This window comes from Dendrobates tinctorius, unplaced genomic scaffold (genome assembly GCF_039654945.1).
Source record: "Dendrobates tinctorius isolate UK_male_01 unplaced genomic scaffold, ASM3965494v1 ptg000143l, whole genome shotgun sequence".
NCBI classification, from domain to species: Eukaryota; Metazoa; Chordata; class Amphibia; order Anura; family Dendrobatidae; genus Dendrobates; species Dendrobates tinctorius.
This window is the reverse complement of record NW_027361810.1, coordinates 13,465,121-13,487,500: the sequence shown is the minus strand read 5'-3', so window position 1 is coordinate 13,487,500 and position 22,380 is coordinate 13,465,121. Positions and strand designations below refer to the sequence as shown.

The window sequence follows — 22,380 nt, the reverse complement described above, 5'->3', positions numbered from 1 at the left end:
CTGATCCTGAGTTACATCCTGCATTATACTCCAGAGCTGCACTCACTATTCTGCTGGTGCAGTCACTGTGTACATACATTACATTACTGATCCTGAGTTACATCCTGTATTATACTCCAGAGCTGCACTCACTATTCTGCTGGTGCAGTCACTGTGTACATACATTACTGATCCTGAGTTACATCCTGCATTATAATCCAGAGCTGCACTCACTACTCTGCTGGTGCAGTCACTGTGTACATACATTACTGATCCCAAGTTACATCCTGTATTATACTCCAGAGCTGCACTCACTACTCTGCTGGTGCAGTCACTGTGTACATACATTACTGATCCTGAGTTACATCCTGCATTATACTCCAGAGCTGCACTCACTATTCTGCTGGTACAGTCACTGTGTACATACATTACTGATCCTGAGTTACATCCTGTATTATACTCCAGAGCTGCATTCACTATTCTGCTGATGCAGTCACTATGTACATACCTCAGTTTAAACTCTAGTGTAGCATAAGTACGTATCAATCTTTGGAACTTTATTCAGAATTCAGTAGGCTACAGAGCTAAAAATTCCCAAGCACTCCCCAGTTGATATATATAGAGCTTGCACAGGTGATTAACATTTTAAGTTGTGCAGACTTTTTATCAGGGTTTGTAAATTAATCTCAATGTACGAAAAATGAACATCTTCCCCTATGTAAAACCACTGATTATTATTATACCAGTTGAAGGGGGAACAGCTGCAGTCCCATGTAAACCGTTAAGTAACTGGATTCACCATTCGTAAAAAATGTAGAAAAATCTAACCTCTCAAACTTTGCAAGGACGTCTGCCACAATAACCCGACTCTCCACCGCCCGGTCTGTTTGTTTGTTACGTTCAAAAAGGGCAAACATGTTACGGCTATCATCCATAGACAGGCCACGAATTAATTTCTCCACCACCTGCAATAATATAAATCCCCATAATCGTTACTTGGCTTTAAAGGGACAAAGATAAAATTAACATGGACATCATTTAAATCTGCTCCCTCTAGTGGTGGCTGTATAAATCTGTATGTAGTGAGCTCCCCCTAGTGGTGGCTGTATAAATCTGTATATAGTGATCTCCTAGTGGTGGCTGTATAAATCTGTATTTAGTGAGCTCCCCCTAGTGGTGGCTGTATAAATCTGTATGTAGTGAGCTCCCTTTAGTGGTGGCTGTATAAATCTGTATGTAGTGCGCTCCCTCTAGTGGTGGCTGTATAAATCTGTATGTAGTGAGCTCCCTCTAGTGGTGGCTGTATAAATCTGTATGTAGTGAGCTCCCTCTAGTGGTGGCTGTATAAATCTGTATGTAGTGAGCTCTCCCTAGTGGTGGCTGTATAAATCTGTATGTAGTGCGCTCCCTCTAGTGGTGGCTGTATAAATCTGTATGTAGTGAGCTCCCTCTAGTGGTGGCTGTATAAATCTGTATGTAGTGAGCTCTCCCTAGTGGTGGCTGTATAAATCTGTATGTAGTGAGCTCCCCCTAGTGGTGGCTGTATAAATCTGTATGTAGTGAGCTCCCCCTAGTGGTGGCTGTATAAATCTGTATATAGTGAGCTCCCTCTAGTGGTGACCTGCTGTAAAGATATATTAAGAAATAAAACAGCTCAGGGCCAATTCCAGGTTTATGATAGCCCCAAATCGTCACTTTATAGTTTTCCTTCCAAGAGCCATTCCATTTTTTTTTCTTTTTGGTCGATCGAGCTGCACAAGGGCTCATATCTTGAGGTATAGATTTAGCTGTTTTTGCTACCATTTTAGGGTTAATGATTGGTGATGAGTGCTGGGACACCCAACATGTCACCCGAGCACCCTCCATACGCGGGGCAGACCCGAGCACCTTAGGCATATGCGGGTAACAAGCACTTGCGCTCATCACTATTAATGTGAGCTTATTTTCTTTTTAAGCGGCCTGCCAAATGTTTCTTGAGGCCAATGGGATCCCCTCCAAGTCTGTAATAGCACTTACCAGATTCATCCTCACACACAACTTTTTCTCTTTCGGTGAGGAGCTCTACCTACAACGCACCGGCACCGCTATGGGAAGTAAAATGGCACCCCAGTACGCTAATCTCTTCATGGCTAAACTGGAAAATGACTTTTTAGCATCCTGCTCCATCAAACCCTTTGCCTATTTCCGTTACATTGATGACATTAATAATCTGGACTGAGCCTGAACAAGAACTTCTAAATTTCCATGACAAATTCAACAAATTTCATCCAACCATAAACTTGACATTAGACCATTCAAAAACAAAAATCAACTTCCTAGACACCACCATAAAAATCCAAAATGGTTCATTCCAAACATCAGTATATCGGAAAACAATTGACCGTCCCACATACCTCAAATGGGACAGCTTCCATCCTAAACACATTAAGAAATCCATTGTCTACAGCCAGGCCCTCAGATATAACCGTATCTGTTCCAGTCCCAAGGACAGGGATGAACACCTAACCCAGCTTAAAATGTCATTTTTAAATCAAGGTTACCATCCCACCTCCATTGATGATCAGATCGTTAGGGCCACAAGGATCCCTAGAAGTCAAGTACTTCAATACAGAAAAAAAAGAGGAAAATCATCGTGTACCTCTGGTAGTGACCTACAACCCACAGCTTGAAATACTCAGAAAAATGGCTAAGAAACTTCACCATATCCTACACAAGGATGACCGGTTAAAAACACTATTCAAAGACCCCCCCTTGCTATGTTACAGACAACCTCCCAATCTAAGAAACATCATTATCCGAAGTTCAATGCCCTCTGATTCACCAAGAGGAACATATCCTTGCAATGGGAGAAGATGCAAAACCTGCATTCATATAGAGACCAAAGACAAAATCCAAATTCCCAACACACAGCAGGACTATAATATCCCAGGGACATTCACATGTTCCTCTTCCAATGTGGTGTATTTAATTCTATGCAATATATGTCCTGTGGGTAGCCTGTATGTTGGAGAAACAGGACAGAGACTGAGAGCAAGGATGAGGTCTCATCGTCATACAATTACAGACAAAAAAACCCATTTACCTGTGGCCAAACATTTCTGTCATCCAGGACACAACATAGACAATATGAAAGTTGTCATTTTAAAGGGCAATTTTAAATCACAGACGCATTGGAGAGTGTGGGAGAATAAATCAATTACTATCTTTGATTCTATTCACACAGGACTCAATTTGTCAGAAGGTTTTATGACCCATTACCATATCTGAGCTATCTCCTCCAAGTAGCCCTTTGATCTTCAGAACTTTTCACACTACCCATCTGATCTTACCTAATTAAGGATTCTCTCTTCAAGCTCATTGTTTGTTTATTGAAATGTTGTGCTTTAAACTGTATATAAATAAGGTTTCTTCAAATATTTTGTCATATCAGCCTGATGAAGGGACATAAGCAGTCCCGAAAGCTTGCTTTGTAACAACATTCACTATTATTTGTTAGCCATTAAAAGGTATCATACCCACAAGATTCCTATTTTGTTTCTCTGAGAGCACTTTATATATTTTTTTCTACTGGCTAACACGGTACCAAACCACTTTTTTTCTTTTCTTTTTATCACAGAACAGATTTTTCCATTTCTACATTTTTTTCGTGAAGATGTTTTTCGCACTGCATTAATGTTCTGGCTTTTTAGCTCTGCAGACGGTTACACACGTGGATACCAAATGTGTCTGCTTTTTAAAAAAAAAAAAAAAAAAAAAATTAATTCACTTTCTGGAAAAAGAGAAGATTTAGTGACAGTTTTCATCCATATTTAGTGCGCACACGTATGGCTAATGTTGCTAATGTAAGCCTGGCACAGAGGGGCCCCAGCAGTCGCTGGTTCTGGCGCCATGTTACACAAGGGATGGGGGCGTCACATTACCTGGGTTGTGACCACCATGGCTGTTGTATAGCGGTGTAATGTAGGCGCTGTATGACATGTTATTAGATTGCTTGAAAAGTGGAGCAGCTACTGGGTCATTATAGGATGGTAATACTAGTGTATTATATGGCGGTATATTTCTAAGTGTCCCTACAATGTATGGTGGTGGCAGCAGCACTGAGGTTACATACCGCATGGCACTTATAATTAGGATGGCCGATAAAAAACAGACATTTCACGATTTGGGCAGCATTTCATTCACCCACGATACACAATGCAGCAGTCCCTTCACCCCATCATTACCTCTCCTGCCGTGGTGTGAGAATTAATACTGATCTGGCAGGAGCCTCCGCCATGACAGTAGACCGTTGTGGTCATGTTGCTGCGTGACAGCAGCGCAGAGATCTCTTCTTGTGACGGGACCAGCTCTCTACATTTAGTTTTCTTCAGAGCGTCAGCAATGAAATGAGCGAACTGCTCAACCTCTGAGCCAGGAAAGCTGTCCCGCACCCTGCAAGAGGACAACGGGTCAGAAGGGCCCGACAAGGAAACACAAACTCCACCTATGTCCACTAAGCAACAGTAACATACGCACTACATGGAGAAAAGTATTGCTTCTTTAATCATTGCCTTTCAGCTTTTTTATCACCTCAATTGTTCGCATTGTATAACATCCAGCACTTGCCATGCAGCCGTACATCACCAAGCACAATGCCGAGCGTCGGATGGAGTGGTGTAAAGCCGCCACCACTACTGGACTCTGGAGGAGACGTGTTCTGTGCAGTGACGGATCACACTTCTCTATCTGCGGCTGACGGAGGAGTCTGGGTTTGGTGATTCCAAAAGGACGTTACCCCCTGATTACATTGTGCCCCCTGTGCAGATGGTGGAGGAGGATAATGCTATGTGCTGTTATCAGGGGGTGGCCGCGGACCCTCAGCTCTAGTGATGGGAAATCTTAATCATCTTCACAAGACATTGTGGACAATTGTAGCTTCAGCTTTGTGGGAACAGTTTGGGGAAAACCCTTATATGCCCCCATGACTGTGCCCAGTGCACGAGGTCCATACAGACATGGAGGAGAACATGAGCGGCCGCACAGGGCCCCGACCCCAACCTCATCCATCACCTATAATGGAGGTTATGAGCCCAATCTCCCCCCAAAATCTAAGTCTGACCCCTCTCTTCTGGATGAGAGAACAAAAATTCCCACAGACATCTCCAAAATCTTGTAGAAATCCTTCCCAGAAGAGCAGAAGCCGTGAAATCTCCATATTAAAAGGTCTATGGAGGTGGAACAGGAGGTCAGAAAAGCTCCAGGAGGGGGCACATACTTTTCTCCATATAGTGCAGGTTAAATGAGCATATACACTGCAGCTTTACCTCTTAAGGTGGAATTTAAGGTAGCGCAGGATGTCTCGGCCGGGCAGGAACGTGCAGCTCATGCAGGAGAGCAGCTGCCAGTGGCGCAGGTTGTCCGCGCTGCTCGGCTGGGGGACGTGATTGGTCTGTTTGACCAGCTGGCAGTAAACTTCATCCCTTAAGGGTTTCAGGTCCTGGCAGGTCTGCAGGATGCCCTGGATGATGGGCACCGGGTCAGGGACGGTCTCGATCTCCTGGAGGGAGTTGAAGATCCTCACGGCCTCGTCCTGCAGCGTGGTGTAACCCTTCTCCTTCTGCACTGTAAGAAAGTGAGGACAATACTCAACCTACGGTGGGCTGTGGACAGTGGACTTGGGGGCCTCTCTTTCAATGTGACTGAGCTCTTTGGAATAAATTCTTGGACATTTAGGTGCGCTGCCAGACAGATTTCATATCCAAACCAGATTGATGAATTAACCCTTTATTCCCTACGCGTTTCGAAGTATAACACTTCTTCCTCAGGTGTCATCCCCTGAGGAAGAAGTGTTATACTTCGAAACGCGTAGGGAATAAAGGGTTAATTCATCAACCTAGTTTGGATATGAAATCTGTCTGGCAGTGCACCTAAAAGTCCAAGAATTTATTCCAAAGAATTTATGTGGCGGTCACCGATGTGGACCGTTGGACGAGCAGCAGGCTGACATATTGACTATACAGGCTTGACTCTCTCCTGGAAAGGGTGAGTATAAAACTTCAATATTACATACAGTTTACCCGGATAAGACCCTATTGCGCTCTTGTTTCAACCTATAGTGTGTACAAATGTGACTGAGCTGCAATACCAGATGAAACCCACAGACAAGGGTGGCGATCTAGAGCGCATTTTCTTATAATGCCATTGTGCCTTTCCTTTGTTATTCCTCCTGGACATACAATGTTTAAATTTCCAAATGGAGGTCACCAATTCCTTGACAAGAAGGTCCATCAGCTATGATGGGACCCCCAGACTGTGGAGAGGCTAGGCTTATTGAAAGGCAACACCCAATTGTATAGTTAAGAATTTCCAGGAGGAATAACAGAGGGTCAGTCATAAAAACGTACCATTATTATTACCATCTCTTTTCACATCGTGCTCTTTACTTTTTTCTTGCCAAATACTCCCAGCGCACACGTCACGCACAGCCTCCTATAGACTTCTATTCCCAGTGGAGGCCTAAAGTTTCCCTTTGGGCCTCCATGAAGTCCTATTTGTTAGGGAAACCGGTCATCTGCTGTATAGAAGAGCAGAACGGACGGCTCATCTCCTCGTCTGCTGCTTCTCCCCAATGTGCAGAGCACGGAGAATACTTACAGTTGAGGTTGACGTCCCCATAAGGCAGCGGTAGAAGTGGCGAGTGCAAGGGATGCTGAGTGTAACGTAATATTGGGTTTCTTCTATAAGTCTGTTCAACAGCTTCACTGTTCAGGCTGTTCTCCTGATAGAAAGGGATGAGGAATTAGAATGACATATGCAGTACCTAAACGTCACCACTGAGTGGCAGTATAACATCAATCACAGAAGAAAGATTGTAAGATTGTCACTAAATAAAAGGATTAACCCCTTCATGACCCAGCCTATTTTGGCCTTAATGACCTGGCCATTTTTTGCAATTCTGACCAGTGTCCCTTTATGAGGTAATAACTCAGGAACGCTTCAACGCATCCTAGCGATTCCGAGATTGTTTTCTCGTGACATATTGGGCTTCATGTTAGTGGTAAATTTAGGTTGATAATTTTTGCATTTATTTGTGAAAAAAAACCAGAAATTTGGCAAAAAATTTTCAAATTTTGAATTTTTATTCTGTTAAACCAGAGAGTTATCTGACACAAAATAGATAGTTAATAAATAACATTTCCCACATGTCTACTTTACATCGGCACAATTTTGGAAACAAATTTTTTTTTTGTTAGGAAGTTATAAGGGTTAAAAGTTGACCAGCGATCTCAACACAATTCACAAATCCATTTTTTTTTTTTAGGGACCACCTCACATTTGAAGTTACTTTGAGGGGTCTATATGGCAGAAAATACCCAAAAGTGACGCCATTCTACAAACTGCACCCCTCAAGCTACTCAAAACTGCATTCAAGAAGATTATTAACCCTTCTGGTGCTTCACAGGAACTAAAGCAACGTGTAGGGAAAAAACCACCATGGTTACTTACCGGTAGCCGGTTTTTCCGGAACCCATGACAGCACCACATGAGAGAGGGATCCGCCCCGCCAGGACAGGAACCTACTGAGACATAAGGGGCGGCACCTCTCCCCCGCTTCAGTTGGGTTACAGAGCATTGAGAGGACTTCCCGGTTAGTTACATGTTTATCCAACACCACAACACTCAAAACACCCTACTAATTGTGCACACCATACAGTGAAAAAGGGGGGGAATGTACGGGTGCTGTCATGGGTTCCGGAAAAACCGGCTACCGGTAAGTAACCATGGTGGTTTTCCCTTCACCCATGACAGCACCACATGAGAGATTTTTGGAGACTTCGAAACACCTTAGGGAGGGACCACCGCTTGCAGCACCCTTCTACCAAAGGTTAAGTCAGCAGAGGAGGATAGATTTAATCTATAGTGCTTAAAGAAGGTTGAAGGTGAGGCCCAGGTAGCGGCCTTACAAATTTGTTCGATTGATACCTCTGCCTTTTCAGCCCAGGAGGTCGCCACGGCTCTGGTGGAATGAGCTTTGATGCCGTCAGGAATCGGGATACCACTAGCTGAATAGGCTACACTAATGGCTTCCCTGATCCATCTAGCAATAGTCCCTTTTGAAACCCCATAGCCTTTCCTGGCACCCTGAAAAGCTACGAATAGGGACTGTGACCTCCTCCACTGGCTAGTGGCAGATATATATTCTACAAGAGCTCTTTTAACATCCAGACTATGGAATTTTTCCTCCCCCAGATTTTTTGGATTTTCGCAAAAGGATGGAAGAACAATTTCCTGACCCCGATGGAAATCTGACACTACCTTGGGCAGATAACTGGGGTCTGTTCTTAACACTACCCTATCCTGAAAGACTTGCGTATAAGGAGGATTTACTGAGAGAGCCTGTAAGTCGCTTATCCTGCGGGCTGATGTGAGGGCTACTAACAGGATCGTTTTTAGGGTCAAAAACTTTAGGGGTAGCTGATGTAATGGCTCATACGGTTCTTTTGTAAGGGCTTCTAACACCAGGTTTAAATCCCAGGGGGCTATTCTAGGTATTGGAATAGGTCTAGCTCTATGGCAGGATTTAATAAATCTGGCTATCCACCTATCTGATGCCAGTTTGCAATTGTAGAGCGCCCCTAGTGCCGACACCTGAACCTTAAGTGTGTTTACTGCTAACCCCATCTGCAACCCAGATTGTAAGAACTCTAGGATGTCACTAATCGGAGGTTCTTTCCCTAACGGCTTACCCAAGAACTGTAGGAACTTATCCCATGTTCTGCCGTAGATGTTAGTAGTCACCGGTTTCCTGCTTTTTTGCAGAGTGGCCACCAGCCCAGGGGAGAACCCCCTATCTATTAAAAGCGACCTTTCAAATTCCACGCCGTCAGATGGAATCCTTTGACCTGAGCGTGTAATATTGGACCCTGAGCTAGTAGGTCCGGGATTTCTGGCAGAACCCAAGGATCGGAGAGGGACATCTTCCGTAGCAGAGCGAACCAGGGCCTTTTTGGCCAAAATGGAGCTATTAGAATCACCCTGGCTTGATCGTTTCTGATTTTTCTTACCACAGTCGGGATCAGAGCTACTGGGGGGAACGCGTAAGCCAGTCTGAAGTTCCACTGGATGTGCAATGAGTCCACTGCCCATGGGTTTTCCCTTGGGTTTAGAGAGCAGAACCTTTCTGTTTGCCTGTTGTGCTTGTTTGCAAAGAGGTCTATCACCGGTTCCCCCCAAAGCTGAATTAACTTTTGAAAAATGGATCGGTTTAGTGCCCATTCTCCTTGCCTCAGGGTATTGCGACTCAGGAAATCTGCCTCTATGTTTTCTGCCCCTTTTATGTGTAGGGCTGTCACGGAGTGTAGGTGATCCTCTGCCCTGCTCAGAATGTTTGTTGCTGCTTCCATTAAGGAGTGTGATCTTGTCCCTCCTTGGTGGTTGATGTATGCCACTGCTACCTTGTTGTCTGACATGATGCGTACATCTTGACCCTGGAGTAGCGGAATGAAGTGGTTTAGGGCCTTGCCCACTGCACACAGTTCTCTCAGGTTGGAGGATGCCTTCCTTTCTTGAGGTGTCCAGGAACCCTGACCTATGAGGCCCCTTAGGTGTGCCCCCCACCCCGAGGAGCTTGCATCTGTTAAAATTATATCTGTCGCCTGTCTGTCCCATGGTATTCCTAAGGTCAGATTTGTCTCGTTCAACCACCAGTTGAGAGAGTCTCTGGTTTTTAAGGAAAGCTCCAGCTTTCCTTCCAAACGCCCTCTTAGCGATCTTTGTGCTCTTAGTATCTCCCACTGGAGTTGCCGGGTGTGAAACTGAGCCCACCTGACCGCCGGAATACAGGATGTTAGGGTACCTAGCAGGGACATTGCTTTTCTTAATGTCATACATGGTTGGTTTCGGCCTGCCAAGGCCAGATTTTGCACCTTCTCTATCTTGGACTCTGGGAGCAGACACTCTTGCCTTTCTGAGTCCAGTATAAATCCTAGGAAGGTCTGTTTCTTTAGGGGTTGTAATTTTGATTTTTTGAAATTGACTATCCACCCTAACTCTTGCAAGGTGTTGATCACCTGAGTCAGCTGTGCTGTACAGTGGTCCTCTGAACTGCCCACTATAAGAAAATCGTCCAGGTATGGTATTATGACCGTATCGTGAATCCGGAGAAAGGCTGTCACTTCCGCTATGACCTTGGTGAAGACCCTCGGGGCTATGGATATGCCAAACGGAAGAGCCCTGAACTGAAAGTGCCTTAGTGTGCCCTGAATATAAAGCGCTACCCTCAGGTATTTCTGGTAATCTGGATGGATAGGGATGTGGTAATACGCATCCTTTAAATCGACTACGGCCATGAAGCAATCTTGATGTAGCAGCTTCACTGCCGTAGTTACTGATTCCATCTTGAAGGTCGGGTTCTTTATCCATAGATTGAGGCGTCTGAGATTTATGATTGTCCTGAACGACTGATCCGGTTTTTTTATTAGGAAAAGGGGTGAATAAAACCCCTTTCCTTCCTGTAAGCGTGGCACCTCGGACAGTACCCGCTTGTCTATCAGGCTCAGGATTTCTGTTTCTAAGGCCAGTTGTTCTTCGGTCATCTTCCTGATAGGTGTGATGACGACCACGGATTTTGGCTGACGAATAAAGGGGATTTTCAGGCCTTCTTTTAGGATGCTCAGAATCCAGGTGTTGGAGGAGATCTTTTCCCAGGCCTGGAAAAAGAGTGCCAATCTCGCTCCTACTGGAATACTGGCGTCACTGTGGTGACTTTTTGGAGGTGGAGGTGCCTCCACCAAACATAAACCCTGATTCTTTCTTCTTTTTATCCTCCCATCTTCTCCTGTCAGCGGGAGGACGTCCTCTATTGAATCTTCCCCTCCGAAAGGGCTGTCTCCTCTGATCCATAGGGAATCTGGGGAAGCCTTTTTTCTTATCGCCTGCTTTCTCCAGAATATCATCCAAGTTCTTGCCGAACAGGAATCGGCCATCGCAGGGGAGAGAGCACAATTTGGTCTTGGACTGAAGGTCACCCGGACAGCCTTTAAGCCATAACGCGCGTCTAGCAGCATTTGATAGTGACGCTGCTCTGGCTGTTCATCGCATAGAGTCCGCCGAGGTATCTGCCAGAAAAGCCGCTGCCCCGTGCAAGAGATACATGTCTGATAAGATCTTCTCTCTTGGGACCCTTGACGCCAGCTTCTCTTCTAACTGCTGCAGCCAGATCATGAGGGAGCGTGCCGTGCAGGTGCCCGCTATCGCCGGCTTAAGACCTCCTGCTGTTGCTTCCCATGCGTGCCTCAAATATGAGTCCGCTTTTTTGTCTAGCGGGTCTCTAAGAACCCCTGCGTCTTCCAAGGGCAGGGCCGACCTTTTGGAAGACCTGGACACCGCTGCATCTATTTTTGGGACTTTGTCCCATATTTCCGTATCCTTGTATTCAAAGGGGTATCGCCTCTTAGAAGCGGATGGAAGGGCCCCCGATTTTTCAGGCTTTTTCCACTCCTTCTCAATAAGCGCCTGGATTTTCGCGTTTACTGGGAAGGTTCGTTTTTTCCTCTCCTGAAGCCCCCCAAACATGACGTCCTCTAGGGTTTTGGCCGCCCTTTCTTCCTGTAGGCCCATTGTGGTTCTAATGGCCTTTAGGAGGGCATCTGTATCTTCTACAGGGAAACATGGCTTACCCCCTGTGTCACTATCTGAGGAGTCTGAGGAGGATGATTTTTCCGCCTGAGATGATACTGATGCGGAATCTGAGGGGGAACTAGGGAAATCCTTCCTGCTTTTTTTCCCTTTTTTCAATAAGGACTTAATTGAGCCTTCCATTTCTGACCTGAGGGCAGATATTAGATTGGCTGCGAAACTAGGTGCTTCCTCCGCCATAGTTCGCTGAATGCACGAAGCACAGAGATCTTTTTGCCAGTCTCTTGCTAGGGGAGATTTACATATAGCACAATCCCTATTGTTCTTCTTGCTTCCTGCTTTTCTGGGCCTTTCCTACAGGGTGAAGCATACAATAGAAAAACCCCCTATTAACATACTGCTGACATTGACGAAGATCACTCACCACCCGTAATCAAGGGTACCGGATTTGGAGGCTGCGTCGGAGCACCTGACCCGCGCTCTTTGGACCTTGAGGAGTGCCCCGACCTGCGGCTGGGGCGACTGCTGCTTGAATGGCTTCCATGCTTTCTGCCAGAGGGCTGTGAGGGAGGCAGGGACGCTGAACGTTCCTGCTCGGACTCCATCTTGCACCGCCGATCTACCGCTGTCTTCCCCTTTAAATCTGCATGCCTCCGCCTGGTGAGCGTCTTCCTCCCCTCCCCCCTGCGACCGCCGGCCCAGCGCTTCAGAAAGCCGGCCGGCGTCGCACCCGGCGCCATTACACCGTCGCCTTCTGCTGACGTCAGCCGGTGCACCCAGCATTCCAAGCGCCGCTGACGTCAGCGGCCGGAAGACGCCAGCGTCTCTCCCCTGCCACGGGGATCGAGATGCGGCGTGCGCGAGGGGAGGGCGGCGCGGTGGGGGCTTCCCGGAGCCACCGGGATCCCATCCACGCCCGCACGAACCCGGAGCCCCAGGGACCCCGGGGACTGCGCTTCCAGGACCCGACGGCCGGCGCTACAGGTAAGCTACCTGTTCTTCCCGCGCCGGGACGGGCCTGGGTCTTCTTTCTCTTCGCCCATGACAGGCACCGCCACAGTGGGATTCCTTCCAGGACAGGAACCCAACTGAAGCGGGGGAGAGGTGCCGCCCCTTATGTCTCAGTAGGTTCCTGTCCTGGCGGGGCGGATCCCTCTCTCATGTGGTGCTGTCATGGGTGAAGGGAAAAATGGACATTTTAATTTTTCCAACATAAATTTTCCTTTAGCATCAATTTTATCATTTTCACCTGGGCAACAGGATAAAATAGATCCTAAATTTTGTTGGGCAATTTCTCCTTAGTACACCGATACCTCATATGTGGTCATAAACCACTGCACGGCAGGGCTCAGAAGGGAAGGAGCGCCATTTGACTTTTTGAATGGAAAATATGCTGGAATATTTAGCGGTTGCCATATCGTGTTTGGAGAGCCCCTGTGCGCCTAAACACTGGAGCTCCCCCACAAGTGAACCCATTTTGGAAACTAGACCCCCCAAGAAACTTATCTAGATGCATAGTATGCACTTTGAGCCCCCTGGTGCTTCACAAATTGATCTGTAAAAAAAAAAAAAAAAAAAGTACTTTTTTTCACATAAATTTTATTTAGCCTCAGTTTTTTCATTTTCACATGGGCAACAGGATAAAATGGATCCTAAAATTTGTTGGGCAATTTCTCCTGAGCACACTGATACCTCATATGTGGTCATAAACCACTGTTTGGGCACACGGTTGGGCCCGGAAGGGAAGGAGCATCATTTGACTTTTTGATTGGAAAATTAGCTCTAATCGTTAGCTGACACCATGTCACATTTGGAGAGCCCCTGTGTGCCTAAACATTGGAGTTCCCCCACAAGTGACCCCATTTTGGAATCTAGACCCCCATGGAGCTTATCTAGATGTGTGGTGAGCACTTTGAACCCCCAAGTGCTTCACAGAAGTTTATAACGCAGAACAGTGAAAATAAAAAATAATTATTTTTTTTGCTCAAAAATGTTTTTTTAGCCCGCTATTTTTTATTTTCACAATGGTAACAGGATAAATTGGACCCCAAAAGTTGCTGTCCAGTTTGTCCTGAGTACACTGGTACCCCATATGTGGGGGGGGAACCACTGTTTGGGTGCTCGGCAGGGCGCAGAAGGGAAGGAGCGTCATTTGACTTTTTGAATGGAAAATTAGCTCCAATCGTTAGCGGTCACCATGTCGTGTTTGGAAAGCCCCTGTGTACCTAAACTTTGGAGCTCCCCCACAAGTGACCCCATTTTGGAAACTAGACCCCCTAAGGAACTTATCCAGATACATACTGAGCACTTTGAACCCCCAGGTGCTTCACAGAAGTTTATAACGCAGAGCCGTGAAAACAAACATTTTTTTTCCCCCTCAAAAAATGATTTTTAGGCCACTTTTTTTTATTTTCACAGGGGTAACAGGAGAAATTGGACCCCAAAAGTTGCTGTCCAGTTTGTCCTGAGTACGCTGGTACCCCATATGTGAGGGGGGGGGGACCACTGTTTGGGCACACGTTGGGGCTCGGAAGGGAAGTAGTGACGTTTTGAAATGCCGACTTGATGGAAAGAAATGGCCGGAGTGAGCCTCCCAACCCCCTAGAGGAGGCGTGGGCGGAGGCCAACATGACGGGGGGTTGGAAGTTAGTGAGGGAAGGTGAAGGGATAAAGGGGAGGGGGAGCTAGGGGGTATTTAATGCAGGGTCTGGGGGGTGCCCGCCCTCTGTTCCTGTTGTCCCAGCTCCTGAGCAGTCCCACAGAACTTACCGGGATGTTGGGGGTGGACCATGCCCTGGACAGATTGCGGGCGGCAGCGGCAGGGCAGCCTCCTGGCTGGCTGGAGGCGCAGGTGGCCGGCCTGCTTCACCGAGCGACGGGGCAGGCCGAGGTGAGAGAACGGAGGCCCCGGCGGGCGCGGCCTCCAGAGCGGCTGTCCCCCGACACCGCTCCACGGGCCTCGCGTCGCCGCCGGAGCCCCTCCCGGGACCCTCCAGGCCGCGCGACGCAGCCTTCCCCGTCCGGGGGTGCGCGGCCTGGGAGGAATCCAGTCACGCGGCGAGGCCCTGCGGCGGCGTCCGGACCTTCGCCCCGTGGCCGGAAGGGGGCGGGGCCGGCGCGCGCCCGACTTCCGGCGGCACCAGGTCCTTCGGGGGGCCGCGGCGGTGGTGGACGAGCCGCGCGGCCTGCTTCGGCGGGCGTTTCGGCCGCGGGTGGAGTAGCGGCCTGCCAGGCGGCAGGGCCGAGCCGGGTCGCGTCCCCCTGGCTGTGGGGGGGTGCTGCTGAGGTGCCCCTGCAGCGGTGCTCGCCTCTGACCCCCCGAGATTGTGCCACAGTCCTATGACTGCAGCGGGACCGGAGGGCAGCCCGGCGGAGTCTGTGCCGGCTGCCAGAAGATTGGAGCGGAGGACGCTGTCGGGCTCCCAGTTGCCGTGGGGGGCCCTGAGCGACCGGGTGCCTCGCGATGGCGTGGCTGAATTGACTCTCGGCGGGGGGAGGCAGGAGCCTTCTTTTGTGGGGGTGTCGTGGCCCAGTTCCGTCGGGGGGTTCAGGCCTCCCACCCCGGCTCAGTCTGCAGGGGTGTTCGGGCCGCAGCAACGAGGCGGCGAGTTCGCCGCCGGGAGGCGCGAGGTCCACGAGGCGTTGTCTGGGGATCCAGGATTTCCGGCTGGAGGGCACACAGCCCCCTCGCAGCCCGGTGAGTATGCGTCTATGTCCCCTGTTTGTCACCCGCTTTTGTCTTCGTCTGTGGTGGTGGGGGGGCCCCTTAGCAGAGTCCGGGGGTGGTGGGGTTGAGGCTGGTTTTAGCAGTTCAGGGTCGGCTGGGGGAGTATGTGATGTGTTGGCGGATGTGCGTAGCTTGCTTTTACGTTTGGAGCAGGGTTTTGTGGGGTCGTCGCCGGTTGCAGCGTGGGTTGGGCCACAGGGTGGCGGGTCAGGGCGCGGCTGCGTCAGACTCTTGTGTCAGTACGCCGGTTTCGGTGTCGGTGCAAACCGAGAAGGAAAAGGAGTGTCGTGTGCATCTGGATGATCGGGCGCATGGCGAGGTGTATGTGTGTTTTGAGGGTTTGTTGGGGGCCCATTTGAAAAAGGAGGTGAAAGAGCGGATTTGGAAGGATGAATATGTTGAAATATTTTCGCTATTGCCTCTTGAGAAGTTTAATTTGGACAAAAGTAAGAAAGAGGATAGCAAAAAGAAAGAGGAAGAAAAGCGGAGGTGGCGCTTGATTCCTCAGACATTTGTAAATTGGCAGCAGGCGTTTGCTATTTTGGCGAGTGTTATTGGGGAACAGGCCCCTGATAATTGCTCAGCGTTATTTTGTTATTTGGATGCTATTGGGGAGGCTTATAGAGTATATGGCGGGCAGGCGTGGCTGCGGTATTACGAGCAGTTTCGTTAGAGGAAAACTGTGCGTCCGGCTATCCGCTGGGACCAAAAAGACATTGGCTTGTGGATGCGTGTGATAGCGCAAAATAAGTCTGGGAGTTCCTTTCTTGGGGGGGCTGGAAGCACCAGCCAGAATAGCGGGACTGCCGGCTCTACGGGTGGCGGGGGTCAAGGGCAGTCGGGAACGCACAAGGCGGGGGTGTGCTGGCAGTTTAATGACGGCCAGTTTAAGTTTGGGGCCAACTGTAAATTTAAACACCTCTGCTCAAGCTGCAACGGTACTTCACATGGGGCATCAAAGTGTTTTAAGAAAGGGAAGTCCAAATCTGGGGGGGTAATTCGCAAGGGGGAGACTCCAGTGAATCTGGAAAGGATGGTCCCCTATCTAAATAGATACCCTGATAGGGTAGGAGCGGAGCTGTTGTATTCTGGTTTTCAGGAGGGTTTTTGGATTCCGGATCCTCCGTTTGAAATCCTGCTTGTTTTAAAAAATTTGCGCTCTGCGTTGGAGCATCCGTCAGTTGTTTCGGAGAAGATCCAAAAGGAAGTTTCATTGGGGCGCATGGCGGGCCCTTTCGTGTCTCCTCCTTTTCCGAATTTGGTCGTTTCCCCGTTGGGGGTGGTTCCGAAGAAGGAGCCCAATAAGTTTCGGCTCATTCAGCATTCGTCTTACCCACGGGGGAGGTCGGTTAACGACGGTATCGATCCGGAGATTTGTTCAGTGGTATACTCTTCATTTGATGAAGCGGCAGGTTGGGTCCGGAAATGTGGTCGTGGGGCCCTTATGGCTAAGACTGATGTTGGGTCCGCTTTTCGTTTGCTTCCGGTTCACCCAGACAGCGTAAGGTTGTTGGGCTGTTTCTGGGAAGACAGGTTTTTTGTAGATAGGTGTTTACCTATGGGTTGTTCCTTGTCTTGTGCGTATTTTGAGGCTTTTAGTTCTTTTCTTGAGTGGGTCGTGTGCGATGTTTCTGGTTGTGATTCGATAGTTCATTATTTGGACGATTTTTTGTGTATTGGCCCGGCGGACTCTTCGCGTTGTCTCAGGATTTTGAAGGCGATTGAGTGGGTGGCGGATCGGTTCGGGGTTCCGTTGGCACCCGGGAAATCTGAGGGCCCCGGTACGTGTTTGCGTTTTCTGGGGATCGTCATCGATACGGTCGAATGGGAATTCCGGTTGCCGGAAGACAAGCTTGATGATTTGAGGGCTGAGGTTGTTCGCGCACGTCGGTTGCGTAAAATATCATTGAGGGACCTTCAGTCGCTGTTGGGAAAGCTTAACTTCGCTTGTCGGGTAATGCCGATGGGTCGAGTTTTTTCACGTAGGCTGGCTAGCGCTACTTCGGGGGTTCGGGCTCCCCATCATTTTGTGAGATTGTCGGCGGAGCTCAGGGCCGACTTGGAGGTTTGGGAGTCCTTTTTGGTGAAGTACAACGGTCGTTCGTTGGTAATGGCTGATGTGGTCTGCAACGATGCTTTGGATTTGTTTACGGATGCGGCAGGCGGATTCGGTTTTGGTGCTTATTTTGGAGGGCAATGGTGCGCCGCTCAGTGGCCTGCCGCTTGGGTTTCGGCTGGGTTGGTGCGTAACATCACGTTGTTGGAGATTTTTCCGATTCTGGTGGCAGTTCATTTGTGGGGGTCAGGAGTTTCGGAAACGGCGCGTTCGTTTTAATTGCGACAACATGGGGGTGGTGAGCGCGATTAATGGTCTTACTGCATCATCCCCTCCAGTGGTCAGGGTTTTGCAGAAGTTGGTGCTAGCATGTTTGTCTTTGAATGCGCATGTGACGGCGACACATGTGCCTGGAGTGAAGAATGAGATAGCTGACTCTCTCGCTTACAGTGGGATCGTTTTCGTTCCTTGGCCCCGGAGGCAGAGTTCGAGGGTCTGATTTGTCCAGAGGAATTGTGGAGGGTGGCTTACGAGCCGCGGAGTCACTGATCGTATCGTCTTTGGCACCAAAAACCTGGGAGGCCTACCGGAATGTGTGGTGTGCGTGGGAAGAGGTCATTACGGCTGGCTCCACCAGTGGGGCCAGGCTTGAGCAAGAGGGTCTGTTGTCATGGTTGGGGCAGGGCGCAAACGAAGGTTGGTCTCGGGCAAAGGTGACACGTTTGTTGGCCGGATTGTCTTTCGGTTTTCGGTTGCGCGGGCACAGGGATTTGACAAATGTTTTTGGTTAGACAGGCGGCGAAAGGTTTTCACCGCTTTTGGGGGGGGGGGGGGGGGTGATTTACGGCGGCCAGTGTCGTTTAATATGCTTGAGCAATTGGGTTTGGTCCTGGAATCGGTATGCGCGGATGGTTATGAGGTTGAGTTGTTTCGGCTGGCTTTTTCCTTTGCATTTTTTGGGGCACTGCGGATCGGGGAACTTGTGTCTCACAATAAAGAGTCTGTGGGCGGGTTGTTAGCCAGGGATGTGACGTTGACCACTCAGGGCGTCGAATTCTGGCTACGGAGGTCGAAAACGGACCAGGCTGGGAAAGGCCGTCGAGTTGTGTTGGGGGTTGTCTCTGGTTCCGGAATGTGCCCGGCTCAGTGTTTGCGTAGATTTTGGGATCTTCGTCCTAGTCTGGGCGGATCTTTGTTGTGTCACGCAGACGGGGGAAGTCTGTCTCGATATCAGTTTGGTGCGGTGTTTAAGAAGTCAATTCGGTGTTTGGGTTTGGACGATTCTAGGTTTGCTTCGCATTCTTTTCGGATTGGTGCGGCGACTGAGGCAGCCGAGCGTGGTTTGGGTCCCTCTTTCATACAGTGTATAGGAGGGTGGAGGTCTAATCGTTATCGGAGTTATGTTCGGCCCTCTGGCGTGCAGGAGGTGTGTCCGGTTGGTGTGGTCCATGGGGTTGACTAAATATTGCAAGTATTGGAGCGTTTTCTTGCGATATGTTTCTGTGAGTGTCGTTTTGTGTTTCAGGTACGGAACCGCTGCTGGTTTGGATATTTGGTCACTCCTTTGTTTACTGGGGAGCGGTGAGAGCCGATGTCAGGACCGACGGCAGGCAGTTGGGAATTTCCAGATCGGCGGTGGTGGTGCGGTGGATCAGTTTTTGGGGCCTGGTGTGGCGTCGGGTGTTGCCGGAAATTCACAAGTGTGTTCGTTTGGACCGGGCACCAGATGTTCTCGTTATTCATGCTGGGGGTAATGATCTGGCTGTTCGTCCTTTCCGGGAGTTGATCAAGGACATTAAGCAAGATTGCTTGCGGTTGTGGGTGACTTATCGGGAAGTCACGATTGTGTGGTCAGAGATCGTGCCACGCAGGCGTTGGCGGTCAATGAGATCGTTGGAGAAGGTCAACCGGGCAAGGATCAAGGTTAACAGAGCGGTGTCCGCTTTTATAGTTAAAAATGGGGGAGTTGCCGTGCGACATTTTGATTTGGAGAAGGGTGAGGGCGATTACTGGTTGGCGGACGGGATTCACTTGAATGCAGTGGGTTCCGATATTTGGGCCCTCGCCCTTCAGGAGGGTATAGATTAAGCTGTCGCTTGGCGGGTTGTGGGGGTCTCGGGTCATTGAGGTGTTCAAAGGCCCCTCGTTGTGGCGGTTTTGGGGGAGGGGGAGTCCTTGAAGTCGGTGGAAATTGGTATGGGAGACTCTCTGGGTAGGGTCTCCTTCGTTTAAAGGTATGCTGGTCGTGATCTGGTGAAAGGTGGATGGGGAGTTTTCCGTCGGAAGAGGGCGGATCCCCAAGGAGTTTGTGGACAACATCTATTGGTGTGCTGGTGCTCCCGAGCCTGTGGGGTAACGGCTGGGAGCAAATGGTCGGGGGTTGTCCACGATATTTGTACTATTTCACCACGATCTTTTGGCTTCAAGGACTTCTCCTTCCCTTCCAGGGTTAAATTCATTGTATTGTTTATGATACAGTGTTTATTGTTATAATAAAAGGCTGCTGTGGCCATAAAATTCCAAAAAGAAATACCGGTGTCTGTGTATTAGTTGGCGCCGGGTTGGGGGTGGTCATTTTATGGTCACGGTGGGGGGGTTTTGGGGTAATATCCCATTACGAGGTAAATACTTGACAATACCAACGTCATGGTCTGCGGGTGTCATGTTACATTTGCAGAGCCCCTGATGTACCTAAACAGTGGAAACCCCCCACAAGTGACCCCATTTTGGAAACAAGACCACCCAAGGAACTAATCTAGATGTGTGGTGAGCACTTTGAACCCCCAAGTGCTTCACAGATGTTTATAACGCAGAGCCGTGAAAATAAAAAATATTTTTTTTCCACAAAAATTATTTAGCCCCCAATTTTTTATTTTCCCAAGGGTACCAGGATAAATTAGACCCCCAAAGTTGTTTTGCAATTTTACGGGTGTAAACCACTGTTTGGGCGCACATCGGGGCTCGAATTGGAGGGAGCACTGTTTAACTTTTTGAACGCAAAATTGGCTGGGATCAATGGTGGCGCCATGTCGCGTTTGGAGACCCCCTAATGTGCCTAAACAGTGGAAACCCCTCAATTCTATCTCCAACCCCAACACACCCCTAAACCCAACCCTAATCATAACCCCAATCCCAGCCCTAACCCCAATCCCAGCCCTAACCCCAATCCCAGCCCTAACCCCAATCCCAGCCCTAACCCAAATCCCAGCCCTAACCCCAATCCCAGCCCTAACCCCAATCCCAGCCCTAACCCCAATCCCAGCCCTAACCCCAATCCCAGCCCTAACCCCAATCCCAGCCCTAACCCCAATCCCAGCCCTAACCCCAATCCCAGCCCTAACCTGTTATTAATGGGAAACAGAGGAGGAAAAACAAGACAACAATCTAAGTCTCAGAAAACCAGAGAAGTTGGTAACTATGCAGATTGCAGATCCCTGATGTTAACTGCCCAACTAGAAGCAGGCGTGGAGCGTTCCTACGTTGATCCTAGACGCCTCATCACAACCGGAGAACTACATAAGCCTAAAGCAGGAAAAGAGGAAAACTGCCCCAGAGCAGACCCCAAAGGAATAGACAGCCCCCACACATGTATTGACGGTGAAAAGATGAAAATACAAACAAAGGCAGGAAAATAGGCTGAGCAAACGATGGGGCCTGGCTAACTAAAAAGGACAGAAAAGGAAAGACACTGTCTGCAATCTGCCAAAAAAAAAAACCTACAAAAATATTGTCCAACACTTCTGATAGCAAAATTAACCCTGAAGTCACTAGACTTCTAAACCTATATCCGCACTCTGAAATATTCTGAGACAGAGCAAAAAAGAGGCCAATCTAATAGGGCATTGGCTGTCTTATATCCAGTCTGAAACTCCAGAGATCCAATTGTTATCTTCCTCATCAGGTGGCAGATCACTACCGCTTAAACCGCACTACCTCCTGTCACCACCAGAGGGAGAACGGAAGGGGAACTCTCAACTGATGGAGCAGAAAATGAGTTCATGACACTATCCCCAATTCCAACCCTATTCCTAACCCTGATGGAAAAATAAAAAATATTTTCTTTATTTTATTAACACCCCCATAGGTAGGGACGTATAAGGGGGGTGGTGATTTACTCTTTTATTTATTTTGATCACTGTGACAGTGATCAAAATAAATGAATGAATCTGCAGCGTCGCAGATTCCTGGCGGGCGCACGGCGCATGCGCCTGCCATTTTCCAAGATGGCGGCGCCCATGATCCGGGACGGCGGGACACCGGACGGCCAGAGGGAGTTCGGAGGCCTCGTGGAGGGTGAGAGGGGGTGATCGGAGGGAGGGCAGATTTTGACAGCGACTGCCGATCAGCGCCGTCAGATGGTGGCGGCGGCCGATCGGCACTGGCAGTCAGTTGGGGGGGGGGTCAGTTCAGTGTCTCCAGCCATGCCCGATGCTATTTCAGCATCTGCCATGGTTGGATTTGTAATACTTCATCAAATTTCATTGATGAAATATTACAATCGCTCTGATTGGCAGTTTCACTTTTAACAGCCATCAGAGCGATCGTAGGCACATGGGGTTTAAACCACGCCCCCTAGGGTTAACTCTAAGGTGTCATCTGTGCACGGGTCAGGTGACCTTTCAGTGACCCCGGTCACCCGACCCGCAGGGGGGGCTTTAAAGTCATGACGCCACATAGGCGTCATGGGCCGTTTTGGCACGACTTTTCATGACGCCTACGTGGCGTCAAAGGTCGTGAAGGGGTTAAAAAGAGTTTTATCAGACAATAAAAAAAGCGTAACACCAGAGAAACATCCTATATTATATTCCAGAGCTGCACTCACTATTCTGCTGGTGCAGTCACTGTGTACATACATTACTGATCCCGAGTTACCTCCTGTATTATACTCCAGAGCGGCACTCACTATTCTGCTGGTGCAGCAACTGTGTACATACATTACATATCCTGAGTTACATCCTTTATTATACTCCAGAGCTGCACTCACTATTCTGCTGGTGCAGTC

The 22,380-nt window shown here is 48.9% G+C and overlaps 1 protein-coding gene across 1 annotated transcript in view; it reads right to left on the bottom strand.

Annotated features, from left to right (window-relative positions):
• Window positions 1-22,380, bottom strand: part of LOC141049265 (unconventional myosin-X-like) — a 105,982-nt gene that overhangs the window by 15,043 nt on the left and 68,559 nt on the right. The window contains exons 34-37 of the mRNA XM_073545519.1: window positions 6,613-6,736; window positions 5,283-5,580; window positions 4,203-4,410; window positions 808-944 (exon numbers count right to left, since the gene is read on the bottom strand). Of these exons, the coding sequence (XP_073401620.1) occupies window positions 808-944; window positions 4,203-4,410; window positions 5,283-5,580; window positions 6,613-6,736 (767 nt within the window). The remainder of the gene's footprint in view (window positions 1-807; window positions 945-4,202; window positions 4,411-5,282; window positions 5,581-6,612; window positions 6,737-22,380) is intronic.